Raw genomic sequence first — 21,850 nt, forward strand, 5'->3', positions numbered from 1 at the left:
AGCTCATCATTGCGTCCCCGCCCACAGCTCACAGCCGTGTCCCCGCCCACAGCTCACCGCCGTGTCCCTGCCCACAGCTCACCGCCGTGTCCCCGCCCACAGCTCACCGCCGTGTCCCCGCCCACAGCTCACCGCCGTGTCCCCGTCCACAGCTCACCTCCACTTTCCCATCTCGCCTCCACAGCTCAGCTCCCCACCTATTGGACATTGGAAGTTCTGCCTTCTTCTACCTCTCATCTCACTGCTCATAGCTTTCACCTTTACACAACCATTCCATCCACAATTCTCAGCTCACCCCACTATGGTTGTCACCTCATCCCTTTACACCAGGACACACATTAATTACACAGGGTCTGTGGCTGATATAATGCACATAAGGCACTGAGTTCAATTACCACCATAATCAGCCACAGAACCTGTGTAATTAATATGTGTCCTGGTTTATAGGGATGAGGTGGTAACCCTACACCCCCCTCCTCCATCTCATTTGATGCTGCATCCTCCAAATCTCATCTCCCTTCCAGAGCTGACCCCCCTTCCTCCTCCATCTACCGCCCATCGCACCGTGTATGCTCCCATTGTACGGACAGATCCCCCGATCACCCGACAATCTCAGCCCCGATCACTTCTACAACTTCTCTCCTTCCACTCTTCTCCCAGCCAGCCAGCACAGCGCCAGACTGACAGCGCCGCCAGCCAATCACCGAGCGGCGCTGTGTCTGGGCGGGGCGGCTCCCCTCGGGACTGCGCGTGCGCGGAGAGTCTCTCTGCTGTCCGGAGCGGAGTGTGAAGGGAGCGGAAAGTTGATACATTTGTAGCGAGAGAGAAGCGGAGTGTCCATTGTGTGTCCGAGAGAGGAGAGGAGAGCCGGGAGAGAGGAGAGGAGAGCCGGGAGAGGAGCGGAGCCATGACCCGGAATGTTATCTCCCCGGACACACTTGTTGCTGGATAAGCAGGAGGTGAGGAGAAGCGGCTGTGTGGGGGGAGGGGAGGAGGGTCACCCAGAGGAAGGGGACAAGGCTGGGGGGGTTAACCCTTTCACTGCCAGGGCTGGGGGGGGGACACCTGACTTCTGTCTGTCCACCAATGACCTCCTTATATTATGGAAAATACCCCCCCCCCCCCTATTTATCATCATCTGTAATCCCCCTCCAGGGATGGAAGAGTTTATTAACCCCTTTGTGACCGCAATGCTTTTAGGGCTCATTCACCTCTTAGAGGTAGTCGGTGCGTTTCTTTTTACGCACAGGCCAGAAAAACGCATTCCAATGCCGCATTTTTCCAGAACTCCCTGCAAATGCGCATGAAAGCGTGCAAACGTGCGCAAACACAACTTGATAAAAGTAAATTGAATTAAAAGAATTCCTGAAAACGCGCTCAACCTATTGCAAACGCCCTCAAATGCGCACGCAGAGACGTACAGGAGGGAAGGGCTGCGATCCGACTGTATGGGGACTGACAATGCGTTTTCTTAGGAATTACAAGTCCCCATACAGTCGGATCGCAGCCCTTCCACCGCAATCCCTCCTGTCACTGTGCGTCTCTGCGTGCGCATTTGAAAGCGTTCGCAATGGGTTTATATGCGTTCACTGCGCATTTTCAGGAATTCTTTCATTAAATTTAATTTTCTTTATCAAGTTGTGTTTACGCACGGATGCACGCATTCTTGAAAAATGTTCTGGAAAAATGCGGCATTGGAATATATTTTTCTGGCCTGTGCGTAAAAAGAAACGCACCCGACTACCTCTGGGGTGAATGAGCCCTAAGAGTGTTGCGGTCACAAAGGGGTTAATGAACTCTTCCAGAGGAGTGACAAGTCCCCATGCATTCAGATTGCAGCCCTTCCACCACAATCCCTCCTATCACTGTGCGTCTCTGCGTGCGCATGTCAACGTATTTTCAGTGCGTTTACATGTGTTTTTTGGTGCTTCCCCCCCTCCCCCCCCCCCCAATTATTTCAGTATTTCTTATTAAGTTGCGTTTTGCAGATTTGCAGTGTGGAGAATATGTGGCATTAGAATGCGTTTTTCCAGATACAGTCGGATCGCAGCCCTTCCACCGCAGTCCCTCCTGTACGTCTCTGCATGCGCGTTTGAGCGCGTTCGCAAAGCGTGTATATGCATTCACAGCGCATTTTCAGGAATTCTTTTATTTAATTCAATTTACTTTATCAAGTTGTGTTTACGCACGTTTGCAGACATTCCTGCGCATTTGCAGGGAGTTCTGGAAAAATGCGGCATTGGAATGCATTTTTTTGGTCTGTGCGTAAAAAGAAACGCACCCGACTACCTCTGGGGTGAATGAGCCCTAAGAGTGTTGTGGTCACAAAGGGGTTAATGAACTCTTTCATCCCTGGAGAGGAGTGACCAGTCCCCATGCAGTCGGATTGCAGCCCTTCCACCACAATTCTTCTATCACTGTACGTCTCTGCGTGCGCATGTCAACGTATTTTCAGTGCGTTAAAATTTTTTTTTTTTTTTCCCATATTTTTTCTCAATTATTTCAGTATTTTCTTTATCAAGTTGCGTTTCTTTTATGCACATTTGCAGTGTGGAGAATATGTGGCATTAGAATGCGTTTTTCTTGGGAATTACAAGTCCAGATACAGTCGGATCGCAGCCCTTCCACCGCAGTCCCTCCTGTACGTCTCTGCATGCGCATTTGCGATGGGTTTATATGCATTCACTGCGCATTTTCAGGAATTTTTATTTAATTCAATTTATTTTATCAAGTTGTGTTTACGCACGTTTGTAGACATTCCTGCTCATTTGCAGGGTGTTCTGGAAAAATGCGGCATTGGAATACCTTTTTCTGGCCTGTGCGTAAAAAGAAACGCACCCGACTACCTCTGGGGGGAATGAGCCCTAAGAGTGTTGCGGTCACAAAGGGGTTAATGAACTCTTTCATTATTATTATACAGGATTTATATAGCGCTGACAGTTTGCGCAGCGCTTTACAGTGTGAGGGAAGACAATAGTTACAATACAATTCAGAACAGGAGGAACTAGAGGACCCTGCTCATTAGAGCTTACAATCTAGAAGGGAGGGATCCCTGGAGAGGAATGACAAGTCCCCATGAAGTCGGTTTGCAGCCCTTCCACCACAATCCCTCCTATCACTGTACATCTCTGCATGCGCATGTGAAGGCATTTTCAGTGCGTTTACATGTTTTTTTTTTTTTGGTGCTTTTTTTCCATTTTTTTTTCCCAATTTATTTCAGTATTTTCTTTATCAAGTTGCATGTTGCTCTGTGGGAAAAATGTGGCATTAGAATAAATTTTTCTTGGGAATTACAATGCCGCATTGTTTCCACACTGCAAATGTGCATAAACGCAACTTGATAAAGAAAATACTGAAATAATTGAGAAAAAATGGGGAAAAAGCACCAAAAAACACATGTAAACGCACTGAAAATGCCTTCACATGCGCACGCAGAGATGTACAGTGATAGGAGGGGTAGTGGTGGAAGGGCTACATTCCGACTTCATCCGGGGATGGAAGAGTTAATTACCCCCTTTGTGACCGCAACACTTTTAGGGCTCATTCACCCCAGAGGTAGTCGGGTGCGTTTTCTTTTTACGCATAGGCCTGAAAAATATATTCCAATGCTGCATTTTTCCATAACACCCTGCAAATGCACATGAATGCGTGCAAGCGTGCATAAAAAACTTGATAAAGTAGATTGAATTAATTAAATGAAAGAATTCCTGAAAATGCGCAGTGAATGCATATAAACCCATTGAAAACGCGTTGAAGTGCGCACGCAGAGACATACAGGAGGGATTGCGGTGGAAGGGCTGCGATCCGACTGTATGGGGGACTTGTAATTCCCAAGAAAAACATTCTAATGCTGCAATTATTCCACACTGCAAATGTGCATAAATGCAACATGGTAAAGAAAACCTTGGAAAAAAAAATGCAAGAAAAGCACAAAAAACGCATGTTAACGCACTGAAAATGTGTTCACCTGCGCACGCAGAGACGTACAGTGCCAGGAGGGATTTTGGTGGTAGAGCTGCAATCCTGCATTGGGACTCGTCATTCATCTCCAGGGATAGAAGAGTTAAATCCCACCATTGTGGCCTTTTAGGACACATTTACAGCAGAGGCAGTCGGGTGCGTTTTGAAATGCGGTGCGAATGCATAGGCAAGAAAAACGTTTTCCAATGCTGCATTTTTCCGGAACACCCTGAAAACACGCAAAACGTGCGTTAACGCAACTTGGTAAAGAAAATTTATTGAAATAAATAAAGACATTTCTAAAAAAACAGACTGCAAATATATGAAAACGCACTGCAAACACAATTAAATGCGCATGCAGAGTTGTACAGGAGGAATTGTGGTGGAAGGGTTGCGATCCGACTTTGTAATGCCCCTCTAAGGAAAATGTATTCCAATGCTGCATTTTGTCACACCGGAACGCATGTAAACGTGTAAAAAAAAAAAAAAGCAACTTGGTAAAGGAAACAAATTGAAATGAAAAAAAAAATTCAGAAAAACACATGTGAATGCACTGATAATGCATTCATATGCGCATGCAGAGACTTATACCGACAGGAGGGATTGTGGTGGAAGGGCTGCGATCCGACTGCATGTGGACTTGTCATTCCTCTCCAGGGATGGAAGGGTTCATTAACCTCTTTGTGACCTTTTGGGACACATTTACACCAGAGGCAGTCAGGTGTGTGCGAATGTGGTGCGAATGCATAGACAAGAAAAACATTTTCTAATGCTGCATTTTCTGCACTGGAACGCACTGCCAAAGTGTGTAAACGCAACTTGGTAATGAAAACAAATGAAAAATGCATAAAAAAACCCACAAAAGCACGGAAAACACATTAAACGCACTGAAAATGCGTTCAAATGCGTACAATGTGCAGAGACGAGGGATTGTGCTGGAAGGGCTGCAATCCGCCTGCATGGAAACCTATAATTCCCCTCCAGGTATGGAAGTTAATTAACCTCTTTGTGACCTCAAATAGGGCTTATTCACCCCAGAAGCAGCCAGGTGTGTGTGTTTTTCTTTTGGCATAGACCAGTAAAACGATACCAATGCTGCATTTTTCTGCAACTGGAATGCCCTGTAAATGCGCATGAACACAAGTTAGTAAAGAAAATAAATAATAAATTATTCAGAAAATGCACTCCGAATGCACATGCATCGACAGAAGGGATTGCGGTGGAAGGGCCGACGTGCAGCGCCATCTGACTGCATGTGGACGTGTAAGACTGGTATGGAAGAGTTCATTAACCCCTTTGTGACCTCCACACTTTTAGGGCTCACTTACACCAGAAGCAGTCAGGTGCCTTATTTTATTTTTTAATTTTTTTTTATGCATAGGCCAGAAAAATGTATTGCAATGCTGCATTTTTCCACACTGGAACACCTTGCTAATGCGCATGAAAGTGTGCAAGAGCAACTTCGAAAAGAAAATAAATTGAAACGTCTGCCAGCTGGTCGGACAGCCAACCGAAGCAGGGAGGAGCTTTGAACGGTGTTCCGGTATAGTAACCTGAATCGAAAAATCAAAACAGATCTTGGAGTTTTGACTGCTTTTAAGGGCAGAGAAGGGACCCCGGATCCCTCCAGGACCTGTCGCATACCTTACATTCCTTGTGACAGCAGTAAAAATGTAAATCGACAGTGAAAAAAAAGTAAAATACATTTAATAAAAATAAAAAAATAAAAGTGCCCCTGTCCTCCCATGCTCGTACGCAAAAGCGAACATGCACGTCGGTCCTGCACATATGCAAACAGCGATCATCCCACATGTGAGGTATCACCGAGAACGTCAGATCATGGGCAGTAATTCTAGCCTCAGAGCTCCTCTGTAAATCTAAAGTGATAACCTGTGAAGGCTTTTAAAGTGTCGCCTACAAAAATGTATGTTTGTTGCCGTTGCATGGGCTTGTGCAACTTCAAATGACATGTTTGGTATCTATTTACTCAGCATAACCTCATCTTTTATATTTTACAAACAAATTGGGTTATGTATTGTGTATTTTTTTTTTTTTCCCAAAAAATTCTAGTTAAAAAACCGTTGTGCAAATATCGTGTGACGTAAAAAAATTGAAAAACCCACCAATTTTATTCTCTAAGGCAGCCTTTTTCTTTTCAATAGTTTTTATTAAAGTTTCAAAACATCAAACATAAAATACAGTACAGGTAAACGTAATGGTTGTATAACATTGAACAAATATAGTAAACACACTAGAGTATACCATACAAAACCGTGACGGATACATTTTTGGAGCCTCCAGTACTCAATATCCGGGCCCCCCCCCCCCCGGAGACCAGGCCCCAGTCCAACTTCCCCCGCGCTGAGCCGAAGGTTCGGGCCGCCGGACCACCCCCAAGGGGATCAATACTGTGGTCCCACGCCCTCCCCCCCCACCCCCGCAGGAGCTGGGACCCAGCCCCCGGCGTACACCCAGAGCTTCCCGAAGCTAACAGGAGGTGCGTCCACAAAGAACCTTAACTCTAGCATGCTATAGAACATTACGTTTGCAATATCCACGCAGATGAACACAGAGACCATCAACCGGACGGTCTAAACATCAGCCTCAGATAGAAATATATGTCATCATTAATAATGTGATCAAGTAAAGATCAAGCCCGAGCAAGAGGAAAACCCCTCAGCTCGGGTACTTTAGCAACCAAGGACTCCATTCACGGTCAAACAGCAGGCTTCTATCGCTGGAGTTGGCAAAGAACTGTTCATAGGAGTAGTGGGTTCTAACCCTGTTTATGACATCTGTCACCATGGGTGCATCAACAGACCTCCACGCCGCGGTGACAGACATCCTAGCAGCTGTGAGAATGTGAGAGGTCACACAACGAAACGGTCGTGGAACCTTGTCAATACCCAAGTTCAATAGAGCTAGGGCTGGGGACATGGACAGCGAAATTCCCGTTATAGAGATAAGTAGTGCAAACACCGCTGCCCAATATCCTCTCAGCTTCCTACACTGCCACAATAGATGGAATAGTGTACCTCTACCCCCACACCCCCTCCAGCATAGGACTGGTGCATCTTTGAACATCTTAGCCATCTTCACAGGTGTCAGATAACTACGGTGGAGAAATTTGAGAGCCACCTCCCAGTGGTTAGTACAATGCGTAAATGTGTAAAAGGAGCGAATAGCCAGCCGCCATTCCAGCTCCGAAAATGCCACTGAAAGGTCGCCCTCCCAGGCCACCATACTAGCCGACTTGACCCATCCACGCTGGAAGCGCAGACGATGGTAGAACCACGACAACCCCCTCGTTTTACGATACTCCTTGTGCAAATAGTCCCAGATCTCAGAGGGCACCTCAATAATCGGGTTGGGAAACTTAATGTGGTAATGGTGTAGCTGTGCATGAAAGAAGGAGGACGGGGTTCCGACCTGCCCACGGACATCATGGTATGTGAAGGTATCCGGGAACAATGTCCTCGGAATTTTCAGGGAGGGTAGCAGGAACTGATAGGCTGCCAGTGTTAATTCTCTCTTAGCTATCGGGGTTCCCTCCATCCTCTGTACCTCCCCCCAAGCTCCCAGTGTGGCCCGCAGTGAGGACAGGCTGGGAATGTGCACCTCCCTTTTCGTCAATGCGGCCTGAAGCAGAGATGGTAGATCTCGCTGCGCCACCATTGCCCTCTCTAACAGCACCCATAGTTTGTCCGAAATTGGATCGAACCAAGCTTTCGCTTGGTCCAACAGGGCAGCAGAGTGGTAGGACTTAAGATGAGGGAAACCCACCCCCCCAGCCGATCTAGATTTAAGTAACGTGGAGTATGACAATTTAGGTACCCTGCCCTCCCATAGGAATTTTCGGAAGAGCTTATCCATACCTCTAAAGAAGGATTCGGGTAACAATATAGGGAGCGTCCTAAAATAGTACAATATTTTGGGGAGCGCTATCATTTTAAGGGCAGCTATGCGGCCCATCCAGGAAAGATCGTAGGACGCAATGTGCTGCAAGTCCCCCGCAACAATGGACTGTAATTTAGCAAAGTTGGTCTGGTACGTTAAGGATGTCGGCGCCACTAGGGAGATACCCAGATACGTAAGGGACTTGTTAGTCCATTGAAAAGGATATTTTGACTTCAGGAACTTCAAGATCGGAGGGTTCAGGGAGAGTGGTAAGCACACGGACTTAGTGACATTGAGTTTGTAGTAAGAGACTGTCCCAAACCTGTCTAGCTGTTGCTGTACGTAGTGCAATGACTTTACAGGGGAAGTTAAGGTCAGGATCACATCATCTGCAAAAAGCCCGATTTTGTAATCCCTACCTCCCACCGAAATCCCAGATATATTAGGGTCGCTCCTAATCGCCTCAGCCAGAGGTTCCATAACCAGAGTGAAAATCAAGGGGGAAAGGGGGCACCCCTGACGGGTCCCATTTGTAATGTTGAAATTAGATGATAAAGCACTTGATGTAAATACCCTAGCTGAGGGCTTGGTGTACAATGCTGAGATAGCCGAGAAGATGTTCCCCCTCAACCCGAATTTAGTGAGTGTCGCTCTAAGGTACCCCCAGTGAACCCTATCGAACGCTTTTTCAGCATCTAATGTCAGGAACACCGAGGGCACCTTCCGGGTTTCAGCTATCTGCACCAGGTCCAGCATCCTCCTGGTGCCATCCGGCGCCTGTCTCCCTTTCACAAAACCCACTTGGTCAGCCTTGACCAGGTGAGGAGTCACCTCAGCCAGTCTGACCGCTAATATTTTGGCATACAACTTGAGATCGGTGTTTAAAAGGGAAATGGGGCGAAAATTCTGGGGAGCATCTGGCGCCTTCCCAGGTTTTGGAAGTGCCACGATAACAGCCTGGAGCATCTCCTCGGGGAAGGAGGAGCGCTGAACAGCGGCGTTGAACATCCTACTTAGATATGGAGACAGAACCTGACTAAAGGCCTTATAGTATTCTGAGGAGAAGCCATCCGCTCCCGGTGATTTATTGGAGGGCAAAGAAGCTATGGCTAGTCGGATCTCCTCTTCGGTTATGGGGGCATTAAGGGATTGCAACATATGGTCCGTAACCCCTGGGAGATGAAGGGTATCCAGGAAGTCAGCTATGAGGGAATCTGTAGGCTGTGGGGTAATCACATCATCCTGGAGATTATACAACGAAGTATAGTAACTCGAGAAAGCATTAGCGATCTCATTAGGGTGTCGCACCTGATTACCAGAAACGGGATCAGTGATAGAGGCCAGCTTAGTTTTTTGTTGTCTTTTCCTTAAGTAGTTAGCTAACATTTTCCCCGACTTATTTCCTTGAGAGTAATGCCGCGCTTTAGTGCGAAAGAGGAGGTATTGATGATCCTCCATAAGCTTAGCTCTAACCTGCAGTCTACAGTTTGTGAGGTCTCGCAACAAGAGCTGGGACGGATTCAGTTTATGCGCTGATTCTAGTGCTTTAAGTTTCTCCATTAGGGCCCTAAGCGCCTCCGTTCTTGCTCTTTTAGCCCTAGAAGCCTGCTGAATGAGCAACCCTCTCGAGAACGCCTTATGAGCGCACCACAAATGAAACACATCAATCCCAGGGGTATCGTTGTACCCAAAATAGTCCCTTATCTGACCACCCAGTCGGTCCCTATGAGCGGGGTCCCGGAGCAAAGAGACATTGTTGCGCCACAAATGCACCGGCGTTGTCACGTGAGACTCCGAGACCGCCACCGAAACCGGCGCGTGGTCAGACCATGATATAGAATGTATCACAGAATTCTCCACTGCCCTCAAAAATTGCAAATCGGCCACAAACAAATCCAACCGCGAATAAGATTTGTGAGGGGCCGAAAAGTAGGTAAAATCCCTTTCCGTGGAGTTAAAGCATCGCCACACATCGTACAGGTCAGAGGCATTCAAGAACCTCTGCAGAGTAGCCCTTGCACGTCCCTGAGCTGGAGAACAATCCAGCTCCTGGTCCACCACACAGTTGAAATCCCCACAATACACCGTGAGACCTTTCTTCACGCGATCCACCTTCTTGACTAATGCTTTAAAGAATTTGATCTGGCCCTTGTTCGGGGCATAAAGATTTACGATTGTATATGTAGTGTTGTTGATGTCGCAGATCAATATCACGTATCGACCCGCCTCATCTGACACCACTTCATGCAGCTGAAATGCCACAGAATGTTTAACTGCAGTGAGCACCCCCTTTTTTTTGGATTCCCCAGAAGAGACAAATATATGTGGATAAGCCTTATCCGTGCATTTAGGTGGGTTGGATCGCGCAAAGTGGGTCTCCTGTACACATACAATATCACCCTTGAGGGTGCGAGCCTCTCTCCAGAGGGACCTACGTTTGAACGGGCTGTTCAGGCCATGGGCATTAATAGAGACAATTTGAATAACCATTTAAAATGGTACCGTAATGATCATTGCAGTCCAATCTATATGCAGAGACAAGGACTCTGTAAGATATGGTTGGGGACCATGAATAGCCTCCAGCATCAGCGACTAGACCTAAATTGGAGGGTAACACTAGGCCGTGGCCGTCACAGTACCTGCAGTCCATGTAGAATAAGGTCAGAACTGAGCAACTTGTCCTCGCTGGTGTAATGGAACCGTGGGAGTCCTTGGTTACAGGGTGAGTGGTTTCCAGGTGTAAGTAGCTTGCAAAGAGGCTGAAGAAATGAAAGAAACAAAATAAAACAAAACATGGAAGTAACAAAGGTAACAAACCAAAAGCTTGGGGTAAACCCCATCATGCGATTCAATCGCAGGTAGTGGTAAGGGGGGTAATAGCACCGGCCTCCCGGATACCCCTTGAACTCCAGCATGTCGGTCAGGGAGAAAAAAAAGGGAAACAGACAGACCCCCTAAAACCTCTCTGGATCTGCTGAAGAGACCTCCAGGGAAAAGGGACAGGCCATTAGAACCATCGGGGCCAACGGGAAAGGACCCAAAGTTCATTTGTTGACTCGGCGCCATTCAGGTTCAAGTCGAGCTGGCGGATCTGTACTCGGCGGTGAGCTCTGCTGATCCGGGATAATTCCCCACTGCTTAGTCAGCGCAAAGCCCTCATGCACTGAGCGAATAACATGTGTGCGGCCCTCCTTGATTATGAGCAGCTTGGTAGGGAATCCCCAGGAATAAGCAATGTTGTTGTTCCGTAGTAGCTTGGTCAAGGGAACTAGTTTCCTCCTCGCCGCCATTGTGAACTGAGACAGGTCTGCATAGACAGATATATCATGATACGGGTCCGGCAGCGGTGAATGCTTCCGCGCGAACCTCATGAGATCGTCTTTGACATGAAAAAAATGGATGCGGGCTATGACATCCCGTGGCACCTTGTCTGGAAGATGTTGCGGCTTTGGCAAGCGATGGGCCCGATCTACCACTACTTCCGTCACAGGTGTGTCAGGCATCAGAGCCAAAAGCATGGCTTGGACATACGGCCTCAGGTCTGACGGGGGAATAGACTCCGGGACCCCCCGAAGTTTAACATTGTTTCGGCGGGCCCTGTCCTCCAGGTCCGCCATCTTGCTCTTTAGGGCCTCCAGGTCATCGTCCTGCCCGTTATGAGAGTCAACTAGTTCGTTATGCGCTAGCGTGAACTCCTCCATTTTGGATTCCAAATGGTCCACCCTGCCCCCGAGTTCAACTACATCGGTTTTAATTCCATTGACACAGGCCACAATTTCCCTGTGAAAAGCGCCATTAATAGTGAGGAGCATTTCCTTCATAGTGGCATCTGTGAGAGGCTGCCCTGTAGTAGGAAAGTCTTTAAAGTTCTCATAGAACTCCAGCGTTCTGTTCAGGGACCCCTCCCCCGCCCGCTCATCTCCTGCCCATCTGTGGCTTTCAGACCTCTTGGGCGCCGATTTGTGGGGGCTGTGGGCAGGTGAGGTCCCCTGGGATGATTTGCTGCTCGCGGCGGGGGAGATAGAGCCGGAGGTCCGCTCGTGAGTTCGCCGCGCCTCTCCGGAGGCTCCGGCGCCTCGGGCCTGCAAGGAGGACTCGGCGCCATCTTGTGAGCGCGGGGTGCTGGAGGTGGCGAAAAAGTCCGTCAGTTTACGGGGCGCCCCGCGGTCTTTACGCTTCCCCATGGTGGTCTAGAGGTTCCTGAGTGGTGTATGAGGGGATTAGGAGCCGGAGATGCTTACCCACGTCGCTTGGCTGTCGGTGGAGATACCGGGAGAGACGGAGCTCAGATCCTAAGCGGCCATCTCCTTCGGCTGCCGGCCACGCCCCCCTGTAGGGATAAGGCAGCCTTTTTCAACCAGTGTGCCGTGGCACCCTGGTGTACCTCCTCGGTTCTTCAGGTTTTTACTTTGTAGAACTACAACCCTGAGCACTGTGCTGGTCAAGTCACTGGCACCCTGACAACCCTGAGCACTGTGCTGGTCAAGTCACTGGCACCCTGACAACCCTGGGCACTGTGCTGGTCAAGCCACTGGCACCCTGACAACCCTGGGCACTGTGCTGGTCAAGCCACTGGCACCCTGACAACCCTGGGCACTGTGCTGGTCAAGCCACTGGCACCCTGACAACCCCGGGCAGTGTGCTGGTCAAGCCACTGGCACCCTGACAACCCTGGGCACTGTGCTGGTCAAGCCACTGGCACCCTGACAACCCTGGGCACTGTGCTGGTCAAGCCACTGGCACCCTGACAACCCTGAGCACTGTGCTGGTCAAGTCACTGGCACCCTGACAACCCTGGGCACTGTGCTGGTCAAGCCACTGGCACCCTGACAACCCTGGGCAGTGTGCTGGTCAAGCCCCTGGCACCCTGACAACCCTGGGCAGTGTGCTGGTCAAGCCCCTGGCACCCTGGCAACCCTGGGCAGTGTGCTGGTCAAGCCACTGGCACCCTGACAACTCTGGGCAGTGTGCTGGTCAAGCCACTGGCACCCTAACAACCCTGGGCAGTGTGCTGGTCAAGCCACTGGCACCCTGACAACCCTGGGCAGTGTGCTGGTCAAGCCCCTGGCACCCTGACAACCCTGGGCAGTGTGCTGGTCAAGCCCCTGGCACCCTGACAACCCTGGGCAGTGTGCTGGTCAAGCCACTGGCACCCTAACAACCCTGGGCACTGTGCTGGTCAAGCCACTGGCACCCTAACAACCCTGGGCACTGTGCTGGTCAAGCCACTGGCACCCTGACAACCCTGGGCACTGTGCTGGTCAAGCAACTGGCACCCTGACAACCAGTGACATCACTGGTTGATAAGGAGAGTGACGGGTGCTTGCACAGCATACCCATTTACTACTCCTCATCCCTTCTCCATGAGCGCCGGGGTCACATTAGCAAATAGAAGAAGAGAAACTGAGGGAGAAGAGAAACCCTAGGATACTAATCTGTACCAGTTTGCAATAATGGAGGAATAAATCCCTTCTAATATTGGGTGACCGATGTGTATGGATGTTGCTGCGTTATGTAAAACTATTAGTTTAGGTTTTTTTTTTTTTTACATTTTAGAATGGGGTGCCTCGTGATTGTTCAGAATTGTTAAGGGTGCCACAACTGAAAAAAAAGATTGAGTAACACTGCTCTAGAGTCTTTGCTTAAAAAAAAAAAAAAAAAAAGTATGTATGTTTTTAGGGGTTCTAACTAATTTTCTAGCAAAAAATACAGATTTTTCCATGTACACAAAAGTGTCAGAAAAAGTCCTGGGGCTGAAGTGAAGCGTTGTTTATAATTGTACGAACTGAATCTACGGCGCACAGAAAGAGGACATTTACAATCCATTCTGAACAACACTGGAATCCAGATACGGACCTTTAACCACTTAAGCCCCGGAAGATTTTACCCCCTTCCGGACCAGGGGGTTTTTTGCGATTTTTTTTTTTTTTTTTTTTTTCTGCGTGACTTTAACGGACAATTGCGCGGTCGTGCGACGCTGTACCTAAACGAATTTCACGTCCTTTTTTTCCCACAAACAGAGCTTTCCTTTGGCATTTGATCACCTGTGCGATTTTTTTTTTTTTTTTTGATCATGTGCTATAAACAAAAATAGAGGGTCATTTTTGCAAAAATAACAATCTTTTTCACTTTTTTTTTTTATATGAAATTCCCCCCAAAAAAATGTAGGGAAGGGGTTAACTGTATTGGACAGGGAGGGGTTAAGTGTGTCCTAGGGGCGTGCTTCTAACTGTAGTGGGACATGGCTACTAGTGTAAAAACAGAGATCAGCGGTTCTACATAGTAGAACCGTCTGATCTCCATTTTTGCACAGGGGAGAATGACAGGCGGCTTGTTTACATAAGCCGCTCTGCCTTTCTCCCGCTGTACCGACGATCGCCGTGTGACCGGCGGACATCGGGTCCGCCGGTCACACGCCCGCACTCCTCCCTGAACGAGCCTCGGCGGGCGCGCGCCTCGGCGGCGCGCGCCCGCCCACTATTGGCCCGCTATTGGCTCAAATGCCAGTGACAGGCTAACGACGTAGATCTACGTCACTCTGCCTGGCCGGGGCTGACTGCCGCAGTAAATATACTGTGCGCAGTCGGCAACCGGTTAAAATCCTTGCGTCGTTATTGTAGCTTCTGCCTAAAGCTGGCCATAGACTGTTCCAATCTCGGCCAGGTCGAAAGGGACCAGCTGAGATTCAAACCATGCATGGGAAGGTTGAATGTACCCGTGTTTGATCAACTTGGGTACAACCAGCATGTCAGATGTTTAGGTTGGGATTATTGTCAGCAGCTATAGTTATAGCCGCTAGCAATAATTACGGTGTTCTTTTGGCAGAGTTGGCTCCCTACAACACCCCCCAACTCCACCCCCCCCTCTTGGGATTTTCACATCAACACAGCCAGTGCGATTTTCTTTCAGAAAGGAAAATCGCATCATCTTTGGCCAGCTTAAGAACCAGTTCAAACTAGAACGCTGTGGGGAAACCCTCATTCAGAGCTGGTTTCTCGCAGCGCATTCAAATCGCACTGCCCTTGTGATCTGCAGCGGGTGTCAGTGCAAAGTGCAGGCCACAAATGTACCGTAGTAGAAAAGTACAATGCCATCCAGTTTTGGTGCGTTTCCAAAAGTAGTGCATGCACCACTATTGGTGCGGTGCGCTTTCAACCCATTCAAAGTGAATGAACTGCACAGAAGTAAATGCGTATCGCACAGGAACATGCAGCACATCCCTGTGCGATTCACATGCAGTTGCTAGTGTGAATGGACACTAAAGCAGTATTAACCCCGAAAACAAAAATCCAGTGGTGGATCACTCTTCAGAGAGCAGTAGAGCAGCAGCTGGCAGGCATTTAGGGGGTAATTATGCTGACTCCTAAGGCCCCTTTCACACAAGCAGACCGTTCAGATCCACCTGTCCTTTTTGTTGGCGGATCTGAACAGTCTCCCCATGCATCCCTATGGGGCATCATCCAATCCGTCAAATCTGGACGGATGGAAACCCTATTTTTCATCTGTCCAGCAGATCGGAACGGACCGACAGTCCGTTCCCATCCGATTCCCCCATAGAGATGCATGGGGAACTGACAGCTGTGTCTCCACACACGGCGCAGAGACACAGCTGTCATCCTCCTGCTCAGCGGGGGATTGGTGGATCGATCCCCCACTGAGATGAACGGAGTCCGTCCGATGGACAGACAGTGTGAAAGGGGCCTAAATGACTGTTTTTTTTTTTTTTTTTTTTCTTTTGGATTGATTTTCACCTGGTGATCTGGCCAGTAGGGTTGAGTGAACGGTCCAAGGCGAACATCTGAATTTGCAGTGCACTACACAGTGCACTCTAAGCCCTGATTGGGCAAAGCTTTTCCCAATCAGGGTGCAGTGACAAGCTTGTTAAGGAGCTGGCACGGAAAGCTGGCCATGGCGTCCTTAACAACTGATGAGTCCTCAGCTGTCAATGGGCTTCCCCGCTGACAGCTGAAAAAAAATGTATCTGCAATAAAAAAAAAAAAAAATGTCCTTTTTCGAGCATGTAGGACAGGAAAAAGGGGGGGGGGGGACGATTACATGGGGGGTTATCGGAATCTGTAAGCCCTCTTTAATAAAGGGGCCCCAAGATCCTGCCCTCTCATGTGGATGATTATGGGGTACATAATACTGCTACCCATTCACCAAAGTGTAAAAATAAACAGGCGGCAGTTTTAGACAATTCCTTTATTAAAAAATAAAAGAAACTCTGTCCCCTGATGTAGATCGATTGTCAATCATGCTGCCCCCAAAATAAAAATATATGCTCCGCCATCAGCTAAGTCAAACCAGGTGGCTCCGCCCCTTACCTTTTCAAGTCTCGCTCCTTCTCTAACCCCCCCCCCTCCTTTCCTGAACTGCTGGGCTGCATGCTCAGAGAAGGGTCTGGTATGTTTTTTATTTTTTTGGGGGGGGGGGGGGAGGGGAGGGGTGGCCTGCGCGGTTAAAAAAAAAAAAAATTGCTGGCTTTTTAAATGTCATTTCATGCATTTTTCTTTTGAAATGTCCGTTTTACTGCAGCGGGTTGTTTACACGGTACAGATCTGCCATTTTACAGGCAGACTAAAGCTGGATACACACTATCCAACTTTTGTTGGTAGATTTCCTTCGGATTTACCTTTTCTATGTAGTGAAGGGCCTGCCAGATTGCATACAAATTGAAAGTGTTTAGGTCTGACCTCATATTATATGGTTTTGGTAAATCTAAAGGAAAAAGTCTTCAGAAAATCTTATAGTTTGTGTGGCCCATAAGAAGACCCCCCCCCCCCCCACCGGCACTATATTTAAAATAATTTTTCAATTTTGTTTTCCTTTAGGCATCTTTAAAATCACTGCTCCTAAAAATACGATCTTTAAAAAAAAAAAAAAAAAAAGTTTGCATTGTAACATGTTCCCATATACTTTTTATGGCAATAATTTGCATATAGCCTTCAAAATGGGGACTTTTGATTTTTCAAGTACATGTCCCATAGACTATAATGGGGTTCACCGTTCGGGTCAGAACTTTTTCTCTGTTTGGGAGTTCTGGTACGAACCAAACAGGAGGGTGTTAAGCCCATCTCTACTGGCCAGTGATACGCATCCATCGTTAGGGTGTGTCTACTCTGGATGGAGGAGCAATGGATATACTCTTGGACAGCACCATTGTCTATCTGGGGGAGAGTTGTGTTAAATGGACTTGACCAATGAATTGAAGCTAAACTTCAGCTAACCTTTTTTTGCTTTTAGGATAAAGGTTTTACATACAGTGCCTTGAAAAAGTATTCATACCCCTTGAAATGTTCCACGATTTGTCATGTTACAACCAAAAACGTAAATGTATTTTATTGGGATTTTATGTGATAGACCAACACAAAGTGGCACATAATTGTGAAGTGGAAGGAAAGGATAAATTGTTTTTAAAGTTTTTTTGTAAATGAATAAAAGCTGATCATTGTAAGCACCCCTGTCAGTGGTAAATGGCTTTTAGAGCCGGTTCACATAGGGGCGACCCGACTTGCCGGGGTGACCTGTGAGGTCGCGGTGCACAGCGCGCACCGCGACCTCGGAGCGACATGCACAGACTTCATATCATTGAAGTCAATGCAGGTCGCTCCTATTAGAACGGGTCCTGTGCTAATCTATGGCAGGCGACCAGGTTGCCTGACAAGTCGCCCCGGTGTGAACGGGGTCTTATAAACCCCTCAACACTTTTGCTGGACAGCTTGGTCGGTTAAAGGAAGTTAAAAAAGAAGAGATGCAGGCTAGATCACCAGGTGAAACGAAAGGGGGGGGGGGGGGGGAAAGGCGTCTAAAAACAGACGGTTGAGCACTAAAAGATCGCATGCAGCCACTCGGGGTCTTATACATGCCATGCCATGTGATTTGGTTTGCAACAATAAAGTAGACCTCAATTTGGCCACCAGATGTATCCCATTCAAGTGAATCGGGCCGTACTGCAATTTTTAACCAAACGCTTGGCTTGTGGTTGTGCCATGCTAATAAAAAGAAAATCCCTGTTTAACCTGTAAAAAAAATAAAAATAAAGAACATTCGATAGGCAGGAGTATTGCCCCCCAAACGCCTGGTGGCCCCAGCTCTGCTGCTCTCCAAAAAGCAATTTACAGCGGATCCCTTTTCAGAGGAGCAGTAGAGACTCGGCAGGTGTGCAACTAAAGGCAAATTTTTTTTTTTTTTTTTGTGTGGGATTGGAGCACCTGATAGTTTTATTGCTGTCTGTGTCCCTTTTAGGGAGAGTCACCCTCTCTTTTTTTCTTTGCCGTTATCACTGAAAGTGAAGGGCAATCCCAAATTTGGTGTTGATCCCGGAACAGTAATAGTTGGGAAATCTACCAATGGGGACACTAGTTCTGGTGACTGAATTCCCTCATTTTGGAAGAGATTTCCTCTCGCTTCCTGTTTTGACTATTCGACAGGAAGTGAAGAGAAATCTCCCCCAATAGGATACAGATGGGAAAAAATCAGACAGGGATCGCTCCATCCAAAATGAGAAAATGCCTTTGGTTATACCGTAATACTGCTCTAACTATGCACTGGGGCACTTGGTGGGAGTACAACAGTCTTGTCCTCAAGGGGAAAAAAAAATTGGTTATATTTTAATTTCGTATGTAGTGCATTTTTTTATAATAATGAAAAATTTGGGTTGCTCTGATGCCGATACTGAATATTTGAGTACTCTCACAGGGCTGCAGGAGATGTAGGAAGTTCCGTGGCCCCTGTAAACCAGTTTGGAGCACACATGGGGCAGAAGTAATGGCAGCTTGGGGGCAGACCGCCTATACATCCAATGAAAATAGTAATGCAAAATGGATTTGAATAAATTAATTTATGTGTTATGTTATTTTGGATGCTTCAAACGTTAACCACTGCAGCTCCAGAAGATTTTACCCCCTTCCTGCCCAGGCCATTTTTTTTGCTATGCGGCACTGCGCTACTTGTTGTAAAGTCAAAAAGGTGTTTTTTTTTTATCTTAATGCATTCTATGGATTAAGATAAAAAAACGTGTGTAACAGCCTCCCCAGCACCCCTAATACTTACCTGTGCAGTTGTCAATCAATCAGTTAGCCAATCGGAGACAGGGGGCGGGGCCCAACAGCAGCTCCATGTCTGAATGGACACACGGAGCTGCAGCTTGGCTCGGGTGCCCCCATAGCAAGCTGCTTGCTGTGGGGGCACTCAACAGGAGGGAGGGGCTAGGAGCAGCCAAGAGGGGCCTGAGAAGAGGAGGATTGGGGCTGCGGCGTGCAAAACCAACTGCACCAAGGAGAAAAGTATAACATGTTTGTTAATTAAAAAAAACTTAGCAATCACTTTAACTGGTAATTGTGCGGGCATGCAATGCTGTACCCAAACAAAATGTATATAATTTTTTTTTCCTCACAAATAGAGCTTTCCTTGGTGGTATTTTATTTTTTATTATATAAACTGCAAAAGACCGACAATTTAAAAAAAAAAAAAAAATACAGCCAAAAAAATCAAATCTCCTAATACACTCCAAAATGTATTCTGCTACATGTCTTTGGAAAAATTAAAAATCCAAATAAGTGTATATTGATTGGGTTGTTTGACAATTATATTGTATACAAACTATGGTATATGTACTGGAATTTTTATTTATTTTTATACTAGTAATGGTGGCTACTAAGCGACTTATAACAGGACTGCAATACTGTGGCTGGCAATCTGACACGGGGGGGGGGGGGGGGGGGGGGAGAGAGACTAACTGCCACTGACCTCACCAGTGACTTTATTATAGTGATCAATGGTAATAATATGCACTGTCACTATACTAATGACACTGGGCAAAAAAGGGGTTAAAGTGATTGTAAGAGGCGGTTCACATTGAGGCGACCTGTGAAGTTGCGGTGCACAGCGCGCACCACGACCTCGGAGCGACATGCACGGACTTCATATAATTGAAGTCAATGCAGGTCGCTCCAGGTCGCCCCGAAGTAGTACAGGACCCTTTTTCTAAGTCGGAGCGACTTGTGTCGCTCCTATTAGAACAGGTCCTGTACTATTCAATGGCAGGCGACTTGTCAGGCGACCAAGTCGCCTGACAAGTCGCCCCAGTGTGAACCGGCTCTAAACCTTCAATTTGTTTTTTTTGTTTTTTATGTGTAATGATTTTGTACATTATGTGTAATGATTTTGCACAGAGCAGCCCTGATCCTTCTCTTCTGGGGTCCCCCGTCTGTGCTCCGGTCTCCTCCTCTTCATCGGGTGCCCCCACAGAAAGCCATTTTCCCTGGGGGCACCCGTGTGAGCTCGCTCCCAAGTCCCCCTGCTGCCGCCATTGACCAAGACTGCAGGACGCTGCCCCCGCTCCTGTGTCACAGCTTTTGTTTGACTTTAGCGACAATGGCTCTTGCTGCTGTCAATCTGTCCAATGAGTAGAGTGACAGCGGCTTAAGGCTTTACAACTTCTTTAACATCTAGGGCAATCAAGGGGTTAAATGTGTGCCTAACCAGTGTTTGTGCTGCTCAGCAGGGAATCACGGAAAAGAAAGAACCCCCCCTATGGGTGGGACTATGTAGGCTACCACACGTCCAGTTAGTGTAAAAAAATATAATTCATAAAATTATGTTTTTTACACTTACTGGATGTGTGATAGCCTACATAGCTCCACCCGTAGGGGGGTTTCCTTGTTTTCCATGTTTTATCATAGGGACGATGGCAACCCACATCCTGGGCTCCGAATAACCGGGGACTCTTCTCTTAGCAGGGAATGAACAAACAAACCCTGAGATCCCCTGTCACAGAACACAGCTCTGTGTTGTTTACATTCACAGAGCTGTGTTGGGTAAAACTCCGATCCGATCACTGGAGACCGGTGGTCAATCCTTGCTCGGGACCTGCTGTTTGGCATGTGCTGTGACAAATCGCAGCACAGCCGGGGTCGGCGGACACGAGCTCCCCCCTGCCTGAGCAGACGGATCAGGTACTAGGTAAGTGATCGAGCGCAGGGAGGCCACTGCTGTCATATATGTGAGCATACGGTCGGCAAGCGGTTAACAGGTCCAAACTATCGCATCATGTCGTTGAATTAAACCAATAAATACAAATTAATTTGTTTCATTGTTATTTATTTTGAATTTGTTGACATTCATTACTATTGTGATTCAGAGATTTGGATACATCCAGTTCCCCGAATAACGTAAATTGTCGGAATTTGGCTTGATAATGAAATGAATCGCACATGTCTGATTGTATCTTTTTTTTTTTTTTTTAAAAGCCAAGGTTTTGTTAAGGCGACTGAAGGCGGCAGATAACTCTCCTGCTCGTCCGCTCACGCCATCCTCCTCCTAGTAATCTGACTAGAACTGTAGGAATTCTGCACATGCAGGATGCCTGGCGCTGTACCAACTCTGTCCAAAAAAACCACAAAGCTTAGTGGTCATGTGTTCATTGGCCGGGTCTAGGCTGAGGGAATGAGGAAAAAATGGGAGGAAATAGCATTGAGTCTGTGTAGCTCTGATCCATGCAATTGCAGCTGTCAGTGCGGTAATCCTGGCTCCTATCGATGTTCTGCTAATAAGGATGACACGGAGCAGGGGGAGATTTTCTACCAGTCTCTAGAAGTGTGTGCAGGGGGGGTCAGACTGTGCATGCAAAACTTTCCGTTGGTTATTATTTCTTTATCATAAAATCTGCAGCCTGCTTTAGGCCTGTTACAGTTCCCATCCCCGAAATCTGATATAAAGATTCTGACCCAGGCTTGAAGTGAGAAGCGCCATTTTTTTATGTGTGTGTGTCGTAGCTGCTGATAAAGTTATCGTTATCTTGCTGACCTGTTCGCAGTTTCCTGATTATTAGGTAAACCTCAGTCCAGGAAAGCGTTAAAGCTTATCTCGCATTGTCCACTTTGCTGCTTTGGCTGATAGCCAGGCTTCTAGCTTACAGAGCATTGGCTTAAAGCGGAACTTCACTCTTCCAATCATCGATTATTTTTAATTGTTATGTTGCTAGCATTAGTAA

The 21,850-nt window shown here is 47.4% G+C and overlaps 1 protein-coding gene across 4 annotated transcripts in view; it reads left to right on the forward strand.

The window, feature by feature from the left end:
• The first annotated feature begins 850 nt into the window (after positions 1–850).
• AKAP13 (A-kinase anchoring protein 13) overlaps positions 851–21,850 on the forward strand; it is a 526,300-nt gene continuing 505,300 nt past the window's right edge. For all 4 annotated transcript variants that reach the window (XM_082254313.1, XM_082254314.1, XM_082254315.1 and 1 more), the window contains exon 1: positions 851–959. In XM_082254313.1, the coding sequence (XP_082110439.1) occupies positions 918–959 (42 nt within the window). In that variant the 5' untranslated portion in view covers positions 851–917. The remainder of the gene's footprint in view (positions 960–21,850) is intronic.

Source organism: Pelophylax lessonae (assembly GCF_965119305.1).
Source record: "Pelophylax lessonae genome assembly, chromosome: 4".
NCBI classification, from domain to species: domain Eukaryota; kingdom Metazoa; phylum Chordata; class Amphibia; order Anura; family Ranidae; genus Pelophylax; species Pelophylax lessonae.